This window comes from Thunnus albacares, chromosome 3 (assembly GCF_914725855.1).
Source record: "Thunnus albacares chromosome 3, fThuAlb1.1, whole genome shotgun sequence".
NCBI lineage: Eukaryota > Metazoa > Chordata > Actinopteri > Scombriformes > Scombridae > Thunnus > Thunnus albacares.
This window is the reverse complement of record NC_058108.1, coordinates 33490275-33506961: the sequence shown is the minus strand read 5'-3', so window position 1 is coordinate 33506961 and position 16687 is coordinate 33490275. Positions and strand designations below refer to the sequence as shown.

The window sequence follows — 16687 nt, the reverse complement described above, 5'->3', positions numbered from 1 at the left end:
TGTGTTTTGCTGGTGTAATCCCTAAAGTGCAGCTGACCTTTCGACCGCTCTAACCCACGCAACCCTATATGGGCACAGGACGCACTACTGCATCGCTAATCTTCAGGGGGCTTTTTGTCATTTAATCGGACAAAAGGGAAAATGTGAGGTGATATTAAAATGAAAAACAGAGTCACTGTACAGCAGCAAATGAATGAAAATGATAAATCTGCTGATGTGTGAGGGCAGCATGTACTTAATGTAAAGCATACAGTACACACTGGAATCCATGGCACATGTGTGTACACAGGAATTTGGCTCCAGAATTAATCTGAATCAAAATGTACTTGAGCCACAAAGTGTCCAGCAATAACAACCAAGATAGTATATGGAAGTGGCCCTCTTCTGGCCCGGACAAAATGGATGTGAGCCTGAATTGGCCCACAAGTAAAATAGCAAATATGGCCCAAATATCTAAAATCAAATATGGGCCTTTTTTTGTAAAGATGCAGTGCTCTCACTGGATGTGTGCCAGTTTTGGTTTGACATATGGCATTGCTATGGCTTGCTTGTGGCCCAGATCTGGGAAACAGGGGCCCAAGTGCCATCATCCCACATGGTATGTGGGCTGGATGAAAGTGCTGAAAGTGTCGGGAGTGGGCCGGATCTGGGCCACAGCAATTTTGCTATCTGGGAACTATGATAAATTACACATAACAAGTCACACTAATGAGTTTCTTCTCTCAGTTAATGAACATGTTATTTAGAGTAGATCTACGTTAGCATGCTTGTTTTCACATAACACATTGGTGGTAGTAATAAAATCACCCTATATTACAGTATTTAAGAGTTAAAAGCCCACCTGATGAATGCAGGTCCAATATTCACTCTCATTTTGGCTCTAGTTTGGTCACCAGCAACTCCTGAGAAAAACATCTGGCTCATTAGATGCTAGATGCTCCACTTTCTTCAACAGCTAGTCCTTAACATCATCTGTCTACTGTTTAGTGCTGGGCACTTAGTGTTGGTTTATCAGAGCTTATTTACTGAGAGCAGCTGCTGGGAAAGAGGTTCATATGAGCAGTGAGAACGACACAGAATTTGCACCGTAAAACCAAAACTATGAGCTAAAAAAGGACAAAAAACGTAGAGGTGCACCCATTCACATTACATGTAGTAATTCTATGATTGTTAATATAAAAACATTCATTAGTGGAGCATTAAGAATGTCATTTTTTCCTAGATTACACCTACTGTGTCATATTTAAACGAGTGCATGCCTGTGTATATATGATCCAGCTTTGAGGATAATCTGTCAGAATTCGTCTAAAAGGTGTTTTGTGTTTGCGTGTGTGTGTGTGTGAGAGAGATAACGTGCGAGCATGAATTGGATGTAAATGCCTAAACCTTTTTTTGTAAAAAATTAAGGAGGCTTACAGTAAGCAGATTCCAAAAAGCTGGTATTAAAGTGGGTGACCAGTCACACTGTGGTCCAGGACTGAAACAGTGATCTGTTGCTGCTCGGCCTGCTCGGCGATCGAAACGCAGACCTCCTGCTGGTTTAGTTTGATTAAACGGAGATTGAGCCCTGAGCTGAATTTCAGAGCTCAGAATAGTGCTGCGTGGGCTGAGTCCAAAATATGATGGCTTTTCAGTGATCTGTTCATGAGTATAATCTGTGTGTTGAATATGAATCTGCATGTGCTCAACGTGAACCTGTGTGTGTATGTGTGTGGTCATCTGTGTGTTAACAATGTCAAGGTAATGAAACATTTTGTCAACATGGCAATCCTCTCTGAGTTTAATCATCTGCTGTGTTACTGTGTCAATAGGAAAAGTAGAAAACATGAATCAAAAATACAGAAATAATGAAATTAAGCAAATATATACTACAAAATGTACAGCTGATTTAATTACATGAGTTGAAATTATTGAAATGCTCCTGTATTCTCTTGATTAATGTGTACGTGTGGGTACCTTTGTTAATAGTATTGTGGAGGCTTTAAGCCCAAATAATGAAATATTGATTTTTTTTCAAGCTCAGGGATGATTCACAAATTTAATTGATTTTTTTTCCCTACAAAATGCAAACGTGATTAAAACATCATATTTTTTTAGGACTTCACATGCAAAACAGTTGAACAACATAATAAAAATAAAATACCTGCACTGCCTGCAAGGAATGGATTGTCAATGTCAGATGTCTCCACTAAATCAAGCACAGACATCCATTTAAATAATCAGTTTCAGCACAGATAGAGCAGAAAAGTTTCCATGGTAATTCATCTGCTTCTACTGTTTGTGTTTCTTGACAAGCCTGATATCTACCCAGCAGGTAGGGACAGAGTGGGGATAGTAGAATCCACACACTCTTTTAATCTGTCCCTACTGTTGATGGGACTCCTTAAATTCACTGCAAAGTAGCCAGAACAAGCTAGCCACCTGAAATCATGACAGTCCAGCAAACTGCAGCAGGTGCACTTACAGTGTTCATGTCACAGTTTACAAGGCTGTTATGACTGACCAGTGTAGCCAGCAATCATCTATGTTACTTTTTGCCAACAAGATAACCTTTTGTGCACGTTGTAATAACTTGATTTTTACGATGTGTGGACGTTGTACACATCGTGCAAATACAAAAACTTAAAATTAATATGGTCCAACGCTCTCACCCTGCTGGCTCGGCTCTGGGTCGACCTGGTCCTTTTTGACGGTGAGGTCCAGCGGGCCGTCCTGGTCGGCCATGAGAAGTTTGCTGAGGACGGGATTCTGTGCAGAGGCGACGGTCGTACCTCCTCCACCGTTACTGGATCCCGTGCCGTTGCTGCTCTGGGTGCAGGCGTGTGCTGAGGCAGCAGCAGCGGCCGAGGCAGAGGTGGGGCTGAGGCCCAGTCCCGAGGTCGGGGACGGGGAGGAGGAGGCAGATGACGGAGGGGAGCTTGGCGTGGGCAGGGGCCCGGGTGGGGAGCAGGGGGCCGGGGCCAGAGACGCCGCTCTTGGCAGGCTTTGGTCCTTCATGGTGCCGTTGGGCAGGGGCGGGTCGTCCTGAGTAGTTTTTGAGGTATATTCCGCAGCGAACTGGCGGATCATTCGCTGCATGATCTCACGAGCCACTAGAGGAATGTGAGGGTCTGAGAAACTTGGGAGGTCTGGAGAGAAACAAAACAGAGGAGCAAAAACATGTCAGCATCCCATCCTCCAGGAATCTGTTCAGGCATTGCTATGCTCAACAGTTTATTTATCCCATTTTATCCTGAAAATGTAATCCTGATGCTATGCTGAAATAATCCAAAAATCACCCAGAAGCACATTTAATCCCGTCTATTGACCACGATGAAAACACCATGATATCAGTGTGCACAGCAGATTATTCCCTGCCATTCATCAGCTGGGGTTTCCATCCTTCCTCCTTAAAATCTCAAAGGAGTCTTTCTTTAATTCTATAAATCTCTTGTATTTCAGAACAATATATGTATGAAAATTCAGCTGCGTATTGTTCTTGAATCATAGTGTTCACTAAAATGTGTCTGCACAGACAAACACACATAGTCTTCTTAACAACACATGATACCATACAGCTCCTTTAAAATTGGTAAAGAATAGATTTAATGAATGGTGATTTTTGATGATCAATTAAATTGGTATGGCATCATATTGTTTTGTATGAGATCGAATCATATTGAATCAAACTGTGTTTTCTGATTTAGTCATTAATCAGGATTTTGTTCCTGTTCCATTTCTAAAATACTACTTCTAAAGTACTTTGAAATACAGAATATAAGAATATAAATATAAGATCTATTTCAAAGTGCACCAAGCACCAGGACTTGGAGACTGGGAGACTGGGAGAAAGCACAGAATCAAACTTTCCATCGTCCCCTGCTGCGACAAAACAAACCCACATCAAACACTGGTCATTGATCTCATGGGTTAATACACGTTGAGCAAAACAATGACGATACTCATTTGTTATTAGTGCATTAATCTGGCATCGTCCCAGATAAGTCAACTGTACTTATCTCTTTAAAACCAGCAGCTATATTACTTGGATACTTGCATATGTGGAACCTTAAATCCTCAAAACAATACATTAGCCCAAAAATCTAATCCTAAAGCTATACTGAAATAATCCAAAATCACATATATTCTATACTATATATATATATATATATATATATATATATAGCACTTAATCCTTTCTATTGAATAAAACACCATAATATCAGTGTACAGCAGGTACATGCTGCTATTTTCCAGCAGTGCCTCACACAGCTGCTTTCCTAAAATGCCTCCTATGATGTTTTTAACTCTGCACTATTTCTTCTTCTTTCTTTTTTTTTTCAAATAGCTGCTCCTTTTTCCAAACCAATTTGTACCACTTCTGGGGGTTTCATATCTTATCATACCCATAGCTGTGTCATCACTTGTGTACTCCAGATAAGCAGCAATAAGGGCTACAAAGTAAATGTGTGAAAAAATACTGTAAAACCACTGATCTATCGTACTTCTCCATCTGAACTTCTGCCTGAGGCTCTTCCAAGTCTGGGTGACTAAAGCTGACATCTTGATGAGAGCTCAAGCCTGCAGAGGCAGTTTTTCATCAGACTTTTATAGCAGTTTTATAGTCACACTTACAGCAAACCTTTAAACAATGGGTATTATTCTTGAAGTTGCCATTGGGTCTGCTGCAGAATTGCTCAGATTTTGCATCTCTGATCATTGTATTACGTATTGTAACAATAAACACTCTTATCAAATTACTAAATCTTTTACAGAGATGATCAAAACCACCATGGAGATGAACAATGGAAATGTCAGACATGAATAAAAAAAACGCCAAGACAAACAACAAGAAAACAAAGAAAGAGAAACAAATCATGTCAAAGCCTGTCTGGTACAGTGTTGTTTTATGAAGTTTTTTTTAAAAGGGGACATTAATAAGTCCTCTGAAAAGAAGGGAAACATCTTTCTCCCAAATGAAACCATGAACTCCTTTTATCAATATGAAATAAAACATGACACAAAGTATGTTTTAGGATAATTAAAGCTCATGTCACAGTTGTACTGGGTAACAATCCATTGTACTTTTTTGGAAGATAAAACAAGTCTTATGTCAAACTTGCAGCAGCAATGTAGTGCTAAAAAGGAGGGTAACCTAACTCCATTTACTGATCAACTGAACCTTCAGAAGCACATTTAGTTAAATCTTCTCTAAATTCATAAAACTGACATTTGTCTATGCCACTTTTAAGATTTCTGCCTTTCAGATTTGACTTTTCATTATCAAAAGCTTAGAAGACTTAATGACTACAACAGGCTGCTGTAAAACCACAGACCTATATGTAGGTGTTGTTGCCATTTGTTGTTTGCGATACATTGCCTAATCCCCCTGTTAATGTTATGTGATTTCTGTGCTTGTGTGCTCCACCTAAACAGGACACTATATAATCCCTGCCACTGAAAAGACCTTGTTGGCATGACAATAAAAGGGCTTAAACTGTAGATTGGAGTATCTGTTCTGACCTGACAAAAGATACGATAAGTTACAGTAGTTAACAGACTCACATTCGTGATTCCATTGTGTGGACACACTGTGGAGCTTTTTCCCTTCTGCCAGAATCAAACAGGCCTTAAATGCGAAGAAAAGCCAGGGAGTGGCTTACTTTGCTGTAAATGTGCCCTAATTATACAAGTTCATTTTGACAGGTGCAGGTTTTGCACTTCTACCTTGGAAAATCTACTGGGGGAACTCCAGCACGCAGCGACCATGTGTGCTGTGTTTGCAGGGAAATGGCTGTTGTGTAACACTGCAGGCCGGTGCAAAGGTACACGAGTGGTCTCGCCTTGCTAGAACAAAGCCGAGTGATTTGGCAGCTGCATTTTTTTTGAGAAACATTTCCTTGAGTGGTTGAGGAATTCTGCCGTCCACCCTGAGGAGAGAGGAAGCTTCCTGAGTTTGTTAATGATTGGACGTTTGTATGCTCCAATGTGTTTGGATATACTGTATAGTATATGTTACACATCCGTGTCCTGTACAGGGATTTGAATCAATGTAAAGTCTCACTGCATTCTGAATATTTCTGAGGATAATCTGCCATCGCTCTAGGCTACTGGTGTTTGCTTACATTGCTTACTAGATAGCACAGGTGGTATTTTTGGTTCATTTCAGATTTCTGACTCAAAAAAATTGACACATCGTGGTCAATACACTTCTTTTAATGCGGAATTATAATATATATAATAGGACAAAAACAACTAGGAATGAGTTTCAAAGGGTATGTAATGTTTGTCCCAAGCAAAGCAAAATTCAAAATCCTAAAGTCTAGTATTGTAAATTGTACAATGCAGACAAGAGGTTGGGTTTACTGTGCTTTTTCATCCCTGAGACTGTGACAGAAAACAAATAGTTTCCTTTCCAGTTCAGCAATTCAAACCAACCAGTTTTTTTTAAAAATGCCAGAAACTGCAGATCAAACAGATGATACAAGCTTGTATTAGGAATCCAGCCAGAGGCCAAAACATGCTGTATCATCATAAAAAATAGACCACAAGCACAGTGCAGTAAAGTACTAGATACTGACAAATATGGTAGAGCAGTGATGTTACATGACAATGTGTTCTTGTGCTGACTTGTTTGTTAATGTATGGATGTCTGGGTGAGTGCCTGTTTGTGTGTCCCATCATGCTCATGCCTGTGCGACTGTGTTTATCTGTTCTATATATAGAAGCTCCACAGGCAGCCCTGCCTGTGTGAGCGAAGCCAGATTGATTAGGGACGGGCGTTGATTGGACAGACATCTGCTTCCTCCCTCCCTCCCTCCCTCCCTCCCGGAAAAAACACAACAGCGACTGTCTCCCAGGCTCAGCTCTCGTCTGTCACAAAATACCTGCCTGCCTGGGGACGGAACATGATACGCACTGAGTTTGGAGGGTGTTCTGGCAACTCAGCAAATTTTTTCGGACATTGAATAGATGCTGATACCTGCAACAAAGCAGTGAGTGTATGTAAATGCAAGCACCACAATGGTAAATAAGAAACTGATGGGAAAATACCATCACATATATGGAACCATATTTATGTTCTCAAAATAAGCTTTGGCCTTACATCAATTCAACTAAGATATCATTCTGCTTGATAGCATTCATCACCAAAGGGGTAATAATACTGGAGAAACAATTTGAGTTTTCAAGTAATTTACCTAGTTGAAGCAAAACTAAAATTAGTATTCAAATCTTTGTCTCTACAGGAACTAAATGACCTGTAACTTAAAGTGTAGCCATTGTCACAGGTTCTGCTTTTGTTTCCGTTGTGCTCCCCCTTCTTTGGCGGTAAGTTCCTGTACCTAAATCTTGGCTCAGGAGGTGGTACTAAATCCGAGTTCAAGGTGCTGTTGACCTTTTATTGTGGGGGTGGGGGTTTTCTATTAATTCAATGATACACATTTAAAAGTCATTGAATGTAATGTTGTTAAACTGAACTACACTCGCAACACTTGCCTACCAAGCAGCTTGTGTAAATCACATTTTTGTCCTGGTGACGCCACACAATGTCTCCTTTTCAATGATGTAAATCCGAAATGTTCTGGTTTGTAAAGCAATAGTGGAAAACAAAGCAGAACCTAGAACCTAGACCTTACAGTCTTCTTACAAGTCCAGGTACAGGTTATGGGTCATTAGCTTTCTGTAGTAGAAAAGAGCTAAAAGACTATGAAGAGCTTGTTTTGTAGACATTGAATGCACTTAAACTTGCATCAGGTTTTAGGAGTATCCTGTTTAGATGTTCCACATGTAGACACCATGTCTTGGTTTCAGAAACCCGGATAAGTCTTTATCTTGGTTTTGAGAAACCTGGAGTGCTCTGATGGAAACCAGAATACTGGTTTATCCAGGTTTCTGATTATTCTCTGCCATTTTCAGAGGTGTGTCATTAATTCAAGTTATGTAGCAGTCAGTCAGTTATGCACATAATATGATGGCAATTTATGCTGTGATGATCAACATACTGAAAGGAAAAGTCTGACTTTGGTAATGCAGATCATGAAATGTGTTGTTGTTTTTCATTACTGGTGATCAAATGGAGAAGCTAAATCAGCATAATAATAGCAAAATAATACATGCAGCAGAGTTCAGACAGCCAGAAAACAAACTGTGTTCATTCTCAAATGTTGAGGTATCTCAGTATGTACAGAAACATGTCATATTGTTGTATTATTGTCCATGTTATATTTACTGGGATGTTACACAGCTGGTTTGATAGTTTCTTAGCATGGATTGAGGAATGATAGAACATAATTTCTTAAGTGTCCGAAAGCTATTTAAATGTACATCACTGAATGTGGAGTCAAAAGTCAGGTTTTCATTCAAATGAACTGCAAATTTTCACTGAAATTAAAAAAAAAAAAAAAAAAGCAAATTAATAAGCGTTTCCATCCACTACTGTTTTGCAATATAGATAGCACAATGCGATGATGTAATTAATAGAGAGACAGTCATAGCTGAAGTGAAAAATGTGATACAAATCCTGGTGATGGAGAGCATGATGGACAGTGGAGATTTTTCAAATTTCCAGTGTTTCCACTCATATTTTTTTTTAACTGCAAATTGAAAAAACACATAAAAAAGGGTAGATGGAAATCCACCTAAAGTCTGCATGGAAGAAAGAGTTAGTTTGGCAAAAATGCTCTTTACAGGAAATGAAAGAGCATTTTTGAAAGATCTTTGTTTAGCCGTACAAAAGTCTCAACTATGACTCCTACACTACACTGAGTGTGACCTTAACACCTGCCAGATAATAGAGAGCAAAGGCCAGCTTTTATGCAATACTCTAAGCATTTAATACTCTATGTTTACACTGCGGTATCAAGTGTCATTGCTCAAACTTTGACGTTGAATGTGACAAAGATTTAACATTTATGGTTTATGAAATTGTCTTGTAAATGGCCTGGGGAGAAATCAGCCCCAAAGTTGCTCAAGGTTGTTTTAAGTTTGCATCAACCAAGCTTAGGTTTTATATTTGGCTCTAAATATTGAGGCTGCAGTCCTCGTGTGACGATATTATACCAGTGCCCCTAAAGTTAACTGGACATCTCCCCTTGGTTCATTTTCAGTCTGCCACACTTAACTCAAACAAGGCCCTCAAAAAGGCTCAGTCCGGGTCTGATTTGCACTAAAGCTAATGAACAGTCTTTGATTTTAATGTGTGTATTTCATGTATTTTTGTTATGGCTTTCTTATCTCCAGCCTAACTAACACTAGCAAGTAAAATAACCTTCTACAAAGTTCCCACATGGCCTCTCATAGTAATCATGGCACTGTTAGTACAGGTCGGAAAAGTGGGTCGGCCTTTCTGGCCCAGATCTTAACCGGTTTAGGGTCTACCTGGAGGGCAGAAATGTCTTTGTCCCAGTTGTAAAACTATGAAAAAGTTACATGTGGTGTCCCTCAGGGATCGATCCTTGGCCCCCTTTTTATCCATTTACAAAGTGCATAAATGATCATATTATGCAGATGACACACAACCTTACACTTCACTCTCCAACAGTAATGGCTATAGCACCTTTCAAAACCAGAGTTACAAGGTGCTAGAAGAGAAATTTACTCTGCAGATGAGAGCATTTACATTACGAAAACTGGTTTCTTTGATCTTGCATCTTGAGATTAAACCATATTTTTCTGATCATTGTAGGAAATCAGCAATTTTGATGCCGTTTGAGTTTTATACTGTGTATTGCAATGAAAAGCAACAAAAAGCGGGGGTTTGCTGTGTCCACTTACATGATTTATCCATTACTTTCCTTACAAAAAAGCTTTAAAGTCCTAAAAATTTTCCCAAAAAGAAAACAAATCTGTAAGAAATGGTAAATGGTTTAGTTTCAACTCAAGCTGGGCTGTAAAATCCTCTAATGCAATAAATGTTGTATAATACACTCTGGTATTATATTCCCTTATAGGTATAATTTTTATGAAATTCCCTTATATTCACTGATTTCCCATGGGAATAAACCAAATTTTCTGACTTAACCTGTCTGAAATACATCTCTGGAAATAATTCCAGATGTTCATGACCAGAGGGAATGTGGTAATGAGTAATGAAATGACGGGTGAAGAGTGTGTCTTGTGTGTGGGGGTCTTACCTTTTCTGTGGAACACAGCATTGAGGAAGTCTTGGGCCTGTCTCTCCAGCCGGCTGATCCGAGACTGCTCCTGTTTGAAGTCTTCACACTCCGACAGCACCTGGCTGCCTCCACCGTTCTCGACACTGTGCTCCTACACAAACACAGAGAGACAAATGAGTAGGTAACGGCTCGTTCTGTCAAAAAATAATCCCTTCACACCACCATCGCATCACAGGTGAGCTCCACTTGTCATTTTACATTGTGATTGTTTAACCATGTCCAACTATACATGTCCATCATGGTTCTCCTGCTCAGCTCTGTGAGCCAATAGAAGATGTGAAGTATTTCCTTTGGCCAGAAAATGGAAAATTATACTCCAAGTCTACAGGTAAACCAAATTAACTTCTTTTTAAAATTCCAGTTGAGAAAATTTGAGTGTGGTCATCCTTTCTCAAAATGCAACACATCTTGTGGACATCTGCACTTGTATATTTATCCTGGTAACACTAGGACTATATTTCATTGGTTAAAAACAGGTAGGATTTTTGTTTTTATATCAGGCATAACAGTTAGGCTGAAAGTAACAATCCATTGTCAATTAATATGTCTGTTATATTTTTCAGTTAATCAGAGGCAGCAAATCCTCACATATTATATCATATTGGCTATCAACCACTGGAGAGACAGTCACCAATTGCTTTTCTCCAGTTGATTTTAAGACGGTGTTTTTTATGTATTTTATTTATTCTTTTGGGCAGTGGGGAGAAAATGCATTGTTGAAATGTGCAATTATTTTTTAAATTGGTGCCCTATGACTAGAGAAAACTGAGAAAAAGGCTGTAGATTCCCCATGTCCTACAACAACCAGAATGCATTGTGCATGACCGGTCCAATAAGACTGACTGACTGTGTGCAAGGAACATAAAACAAACAGCACACTGGGGTCAGTTATGTTGATAATTGCAAACAAAAGCTGCACAGCTGCACACAAGCAAGAGCTGTCGATGGAAAGTTGAAACACCTCCAAGTCTGCAGTCTCCATGAGAGCATGTTTTGGGAAACAAATGTGGATGAAGGGGTGAAATACTGCAACCAAACGCTGTTTCTTTTACCTATTTTTGACGACAATGAGCAGCTGCAAAAGTTAACTCACAGGAAACTCAACACAGTCGCTGTTCACTTTTCTATATTCAAAGTTAAAGTTCGATACAATAATCTGTCAGAAAACAAATTGAGGACCGCAAAGTTTGCTGAAGTCCAGAGTTTTCAGTCTGCCTCCCTTCTCTCTGACGATCCTCACCGGTCACCTGTCGATACTGCAAAGCTGCAGCGCCTGTCTGGTGTGGTCGCTTCCTCCTCCACACTGTGTCTGATTCAACAGCGCAATATTCAGCCTCATATCATGAAACTAGTTTTCTTCTAAATATGCTGATATTTTAAAATATTTAGTAGTATGATATTTTAGTGTCTGTCTTCTGCTTTGCTGGTGTAACATGGTAGACTTGAGTGTTTTGGGAGACCCACATTTGACAGTCCTTGAAGGCACCACTACAGAAAATGAGAAAACGTAGTTTGTAGTCTAAAGTAGATCTCCAAAGTCCACCAGATGATGCGTCACCTGGCGGACTTTTACCAGCAAATGATAGGGGAGCTCTGGGTACAGGCAACATGGAGGGAAATTGTTAATTTGCATATACTACCCACATTGTAATAATGGTTGAAAAGTTTCCCTTTAACACCACTGTCAGCATGTCTGGTGGTTGTAACTTGTAATGAGTGTAAAACAATTGTCTTTACAGCACTTAACAGGGAATTTGAGTGTGTGTGTGTGTGTTTGCGTGCATCAACAGTAAGAGACAAAGCAACAAACATAGAGATGAGAGCATCTTTTTAAGGCTCTCACTGTTCCTCCCTCCTCTTTATTTTAACCCCCTCAGTTCTCTCTTTCTGCTGGCAGTTTGCATGGCGTCAGATCAATGAATCAATGGTTCCCGCCTACTGAAGCTCCTCTGGCATTTCACAAACAAGCAGAGGGTAATAACAGTGAGACACAGAGAGCTTTCAAGCCCTAACAGATGAATAAAAGATGAAAATTATATTGAGTGAGAAGAGAAATACAATTAACGCTACTGCAAATTTTGTCTTATTTGTGTCATGATTTGCAACCTTCGAGTGGCTAACATAATTATTGACCAGTCAGACAATACTGCTGAAAAAAAATCTCATGTAATCCCTGCAAGGCTTTAATTGATTTTGCTCTGGTGATTGATTTAGATTTTTTTTTTTTGTTCAGTTCAAGTCTTAATGATATTTGTGAGAGCTTTGGCAAATTAGCTCTGTCAGTAAAAAAGGGCTTGCATGGCTTTATTAGCATAAGCAGAGAGAAGGAGACAGATGGGGGATGGTGGAGGGGGAGGTGGTGGCGAAGCGAGGATGTTTTTAGGAGACAGATGGCCGACTTCGGAGGTCGGGCAGGGGTCAAGTCGAAAAACAAGAGACGGTCGACGGCTGCAGGAATTACGCCCCCTCCTAACTTCCTTCCCTCCCTCACTCGCTACACATTCGCTCCCTTGTTCAATCACACCCCAAAAATAAAGAAGAAAATGGAAAAACGCTCAACACCACTTCATGCACCCATAGACTTGCAAATTAACCTACAAATACAGACCAAGAACCACTTAAGAGAACAACTTGTGAGCCAGTATGGGCGAGAAATCCTAAAAGTGCTCAGAATTGAAAGCTCTGCAACAATCTAGTAAGTGGACAATCAGTTGAGATGGTTTTGTCAAAAACTTGAGAGACACAGACAAAAAGCAGCAGATAACATTTTGTTTCAACTGTTGCACAAATTGCACAAAAGAATTTCTAAAATAAAGCCAAATAAAAATGTGAATCAGTGCGTTTTTCCATCAATGACCTTCCTGCAAACATACTCAAGAGAAGGCAATAATTCATGGAGCACAGGTCACACCTTTCATTGCTACTTCCCACCTACAATAACATGGCATAACATTTGTGTTTTCTCTTTTTTTTTTAAATAAATGAATTTGTCTTGATCTACATGGACACTATGGTGATAGAGAGGTGACATGAAACAAAGGCTGCCGTCTGGGTTCAAACAGGAGCAGTTACATACATAACCGTGTGTGTATAAAGTAATAGTCAGAAGTCATTATTATCTTGCTCGTACCAGTTTTTAGCCGACAAGAGAAACTCCGAGAGGAGGCACGCACTGGCCTCTTTGCTGCTGCGGGGAGTCTCACTAATTTACCCCTGTTTCACCATCCTCCTCCTACCTCCACATACATACCTTCAAATCATTATGTTACATTCTTTTCACAAGCTAAATTGGGGTCAAGACCATGATGGTTGAACAACAGAAATAACAAGTATATCTGAGGAGAAGGAGGAGAGACGAAAAGATGTTGAGGAGAGAAAGATGTTGAACTTCTAACAAAAAGCTTAGAAATAAAAATGACAAAAAAAAAAAACACACAGAATGTGTAGAAGGAGGAAAAAGATAATTCGTGAAATAACATAAGTGCTATATTGAACTGGAAGAAAATACATATAAAAACACACATTGATTCACAGATTCTGTTGCTGGATTTTTGGATATTTTGGAATGAAACACTCATCTCTTCCTCTAATATTCTTGTCACCCACAAAGGTAGTACTTTGTATTTTGTAGCCTACATAACTTATTGGGTATTTATTTTTGTAAGTCTTAGCTAAAAGTGTATGAAAACTGAATGAAATATAATGTAATCTCATATAAGTATATGATGATTACACATGATATATCATGTCTAGCATTTTGTCAGTTTTACTAGAGCCAGGAGACAGTTAGCTTAGCATAAAGCCTAGCTTGAAGACTGGAGGCAGGTAGAACTGCTAGCTTAGCTCTGTCCAAAGTTAATAAACGCCTACCAGCTGCTCTAAATATTACTAGTTAGCATGTTATATATTGTTTGTTAAATCCTTGGTTTGTTTAATTCTCTCTCAGGAGAAAATAAAAGCAACCTTGACCTTGAATCTGTACACAAACCGAAATGTAAAACTTTTTCTTTGCCAGGTGCAGTGACTTCCTGGAGTCTCTACTGACTGTCTGGCAACCTCAAGGCTCTAGTCTTCATGGTAAGCTAAGCTAATAGGCTCCTGTCTCTAGCTTTATATTTAGCATACAAGCTTCTCATGAAACTCTGCAAGAAAGTGGAAAAAGTGTATTTCACAAAATAATGCACTATTTTTTAGTTATAAACTATTCACCTATGTGAAGAAGTTAATTGACTAACTTTGAGCCCTATAGGGAAACCCTATATGAACATGAGGATAATGTGCAAACTCTACACTGAAAAAACCCGGCCAGCTCTGACTGGTTTAAACCGAGGGCCTTCATACTGTGCTGACTCTGAGCCATCCGCTCACCAGTTTCTGAAACAGCTATGGCAATAAAACCATTCAAACGCTGACAGGGAGTTTAGTCTGACAAAGAGACAAAATGTTACCTTGACTTTCTCGCGTCTTAAGCAGCAGAAGAGACAGTTTTCATCAAAGGACCAGTCAGACACTTCCTCGGGCTCGCAGTCTGGATAAGAGAGGGATACAGAGAGCAAAGGGTTAAATCCAAACAAACTCCAACTCCCATGATTCCTCGGTATGTCACAACTTGATGCTTATTCTAGCAGTCTTTTAAACAGGCATCACCAGAGTTGTAAAGTCGTGGTTTGGCACCTTCAAATGTACACACAAGCGAAGTAAGGAGTTTGGAGGGAAATTCAACAGCATAAAAAGGACATCGCCTTTGTCTCTGATTATGTTTTGTGTTTAATTTGCATCGTTTGTATGTTTGTATGTCTTAATATCCGGATGCAGGTGGAGTCTTCAAACCAGCTGTAAATGAAGCGTAGATGAATCAACAGAGAAATCCCAACACACATCCAGTCGAGCCTGCAGAGTGAAAGCTGAGGGCCCACAAACCACAACAATGAGAGCATTAAAATGATTCACTTTTAATTACAGCCGACGATTAAATTAAAGCGATGACTACCTTCACACGTCAAGTACGCTGTGTGAAAAATTAACCACACCTGTGATTGACAGGTGATCTCAAACGCTACGTGAATGCCTCTCTGTGTGTGTGTGTATGTGTGTGTACATATGTCTGCATGTGTTTGTGAAGTATTCATGCCCTAAAGCCCTATTTGTGAAGAAGTAATAACCCCTTTCTGAGGCTGTATTCTGCTAACATGTTCAGTGGGATGAAGAAATTCACAGCATCCTCCTGGTAGTTCAGCTGCTACAAATCATGAAACGGAAACATCCTGGTTTTCAATCCTCTCTCACCTTAAAACGTTTTTTTTTTATCTCTCCCTATCAAGTGGAGACGTGGGAAGAGCCTCTGGTTCTGCGAGTAATTTCACCCCCACTGGAAATTCACCTTTGAAAGTTTATTTGTTACTAACTGTAGCTGATCAGAAACATACACAGGAGTTTTCTAGATAATTTAACATTATGTTAACATAACAGAACATAAAAATGACAGAATTCTGCATATTGTTATAACAAAGAGGCTCGTCTACCATGTGGTGCCCCTTGAAAAATAAACATGAGATCTTTTTAACCCTCCTGTTATCCTCGGGTCAAACTTGACCCGTTTTCAAATGTTTTTATATCAGAAATATGGATTTCTTTCATCTAATTGCCTGAAAATCACATGGATGGTTCCATACCACACACTTTGCAAGTAAAAGTAATGATCACTACTTTCATTGAATTTTGGGTGTTTCATTAAAATTTATAGCATCTGAGTCAAAATTGACCCGGGAGGACAAAAGTTGCACGGTCGACTGGAAGACGACAGGAGGGTTAAACAATTATCACAGTATAATTGTGGTGAAGGTCTGAAGGATTTGTGCGTGACTTAATGCAGTAAAAGATTTTTTTTAAAAAGTCTGTGGTTAATGTTTACAATAGAAGTTGGACCTTGCTTTTTTGTGAGAATTTAAAAAAAAAAAAATCACTTTTATTGGAAATAATGGATAAACCAGGGCTGCAACTAACGATTAGTTTCATTATCAATGAATCTGTCGATTATTTTCTCGATTAACTGATTAGTCATTTGGTATATAAAATGTCTGGTTGCTCTCTGTTTCATCCATCAGTCTGTTGTACATCATCATTTTTTTATAACATGGTCAAAAATCTTAAATAAATCACTGAAAGCACTGCTTAACTGGATAAAGGTATAAGTGAGCTCTTCACAGGCCCTACTCAGGATCAAATAAGTCTGAATTATCTTCAGTGTAATTGGTTCCAGGTACGGTCCTGTTGTTTTGCCTCTGGGGTCTTTGGTCTGTGCGTCTAACATGGGAGTGGATCCAAGCGGATTCACGATCAGCTCATAATCATCCCAGGACAAAAATATGATTTTTGACACGTGAACTGCAACGTGAAGAATAAAATTACAAGTACTGTGTCTCTTTAATTGATGGAGCATCACCAGTGTTGGTGCACTTTGGATTGGTTTAAGCTGTCATTGGGCTCATTTTGGACCTGCCTCTGACTTTTTGTGTCAGGCAGATGTGTTCATG

The 16687-nt window shown here is 39.4% G+C and overlaps 1 protein-coding gene and 1 long non-coding RNA gene across 2 annotated transcripts in view; one reads left to right on the top strand and one right to left on the bottom strand.

Moving 5' to 3' along the window:
• The window catches only part of lcor (ligand dependent nuclear receptor corepressor), a 97984-nt gene that overhangs the window by 21131 nt on the left and 60166 nt on the right, over positions 1-16687 (bottom strand). Inside the window, exons 3-5 of the mRNA XM_044340339.1 lie at positions 14603-14682; positions 10113-10245; positions 2652-3128 (exon numbers count right to left, since the gene is read on the bottom strand). Coding sequence (XP_044196274.1) covers positions 2652-3128; positions 10113-10245; positions 14603-14682 — 690 coding nt within the window. The remainder of the gene's footprint in view (positions 1-2651; positions 3129-10112; positions 10246-14602; positions 14683-16687) is intronic.
• Positions 6878-15747, top strand: LOC122973553. Its single transcript, XR_006400075.1, has 5 exons — positions 6878-6974; positions 10162-10329; positions 14170-14231; positions 14628-14751; positions 14970-15747. It is a non-coding gene; the product is annotated as an uncharacterized LOC122973553 (long non-coding RNA).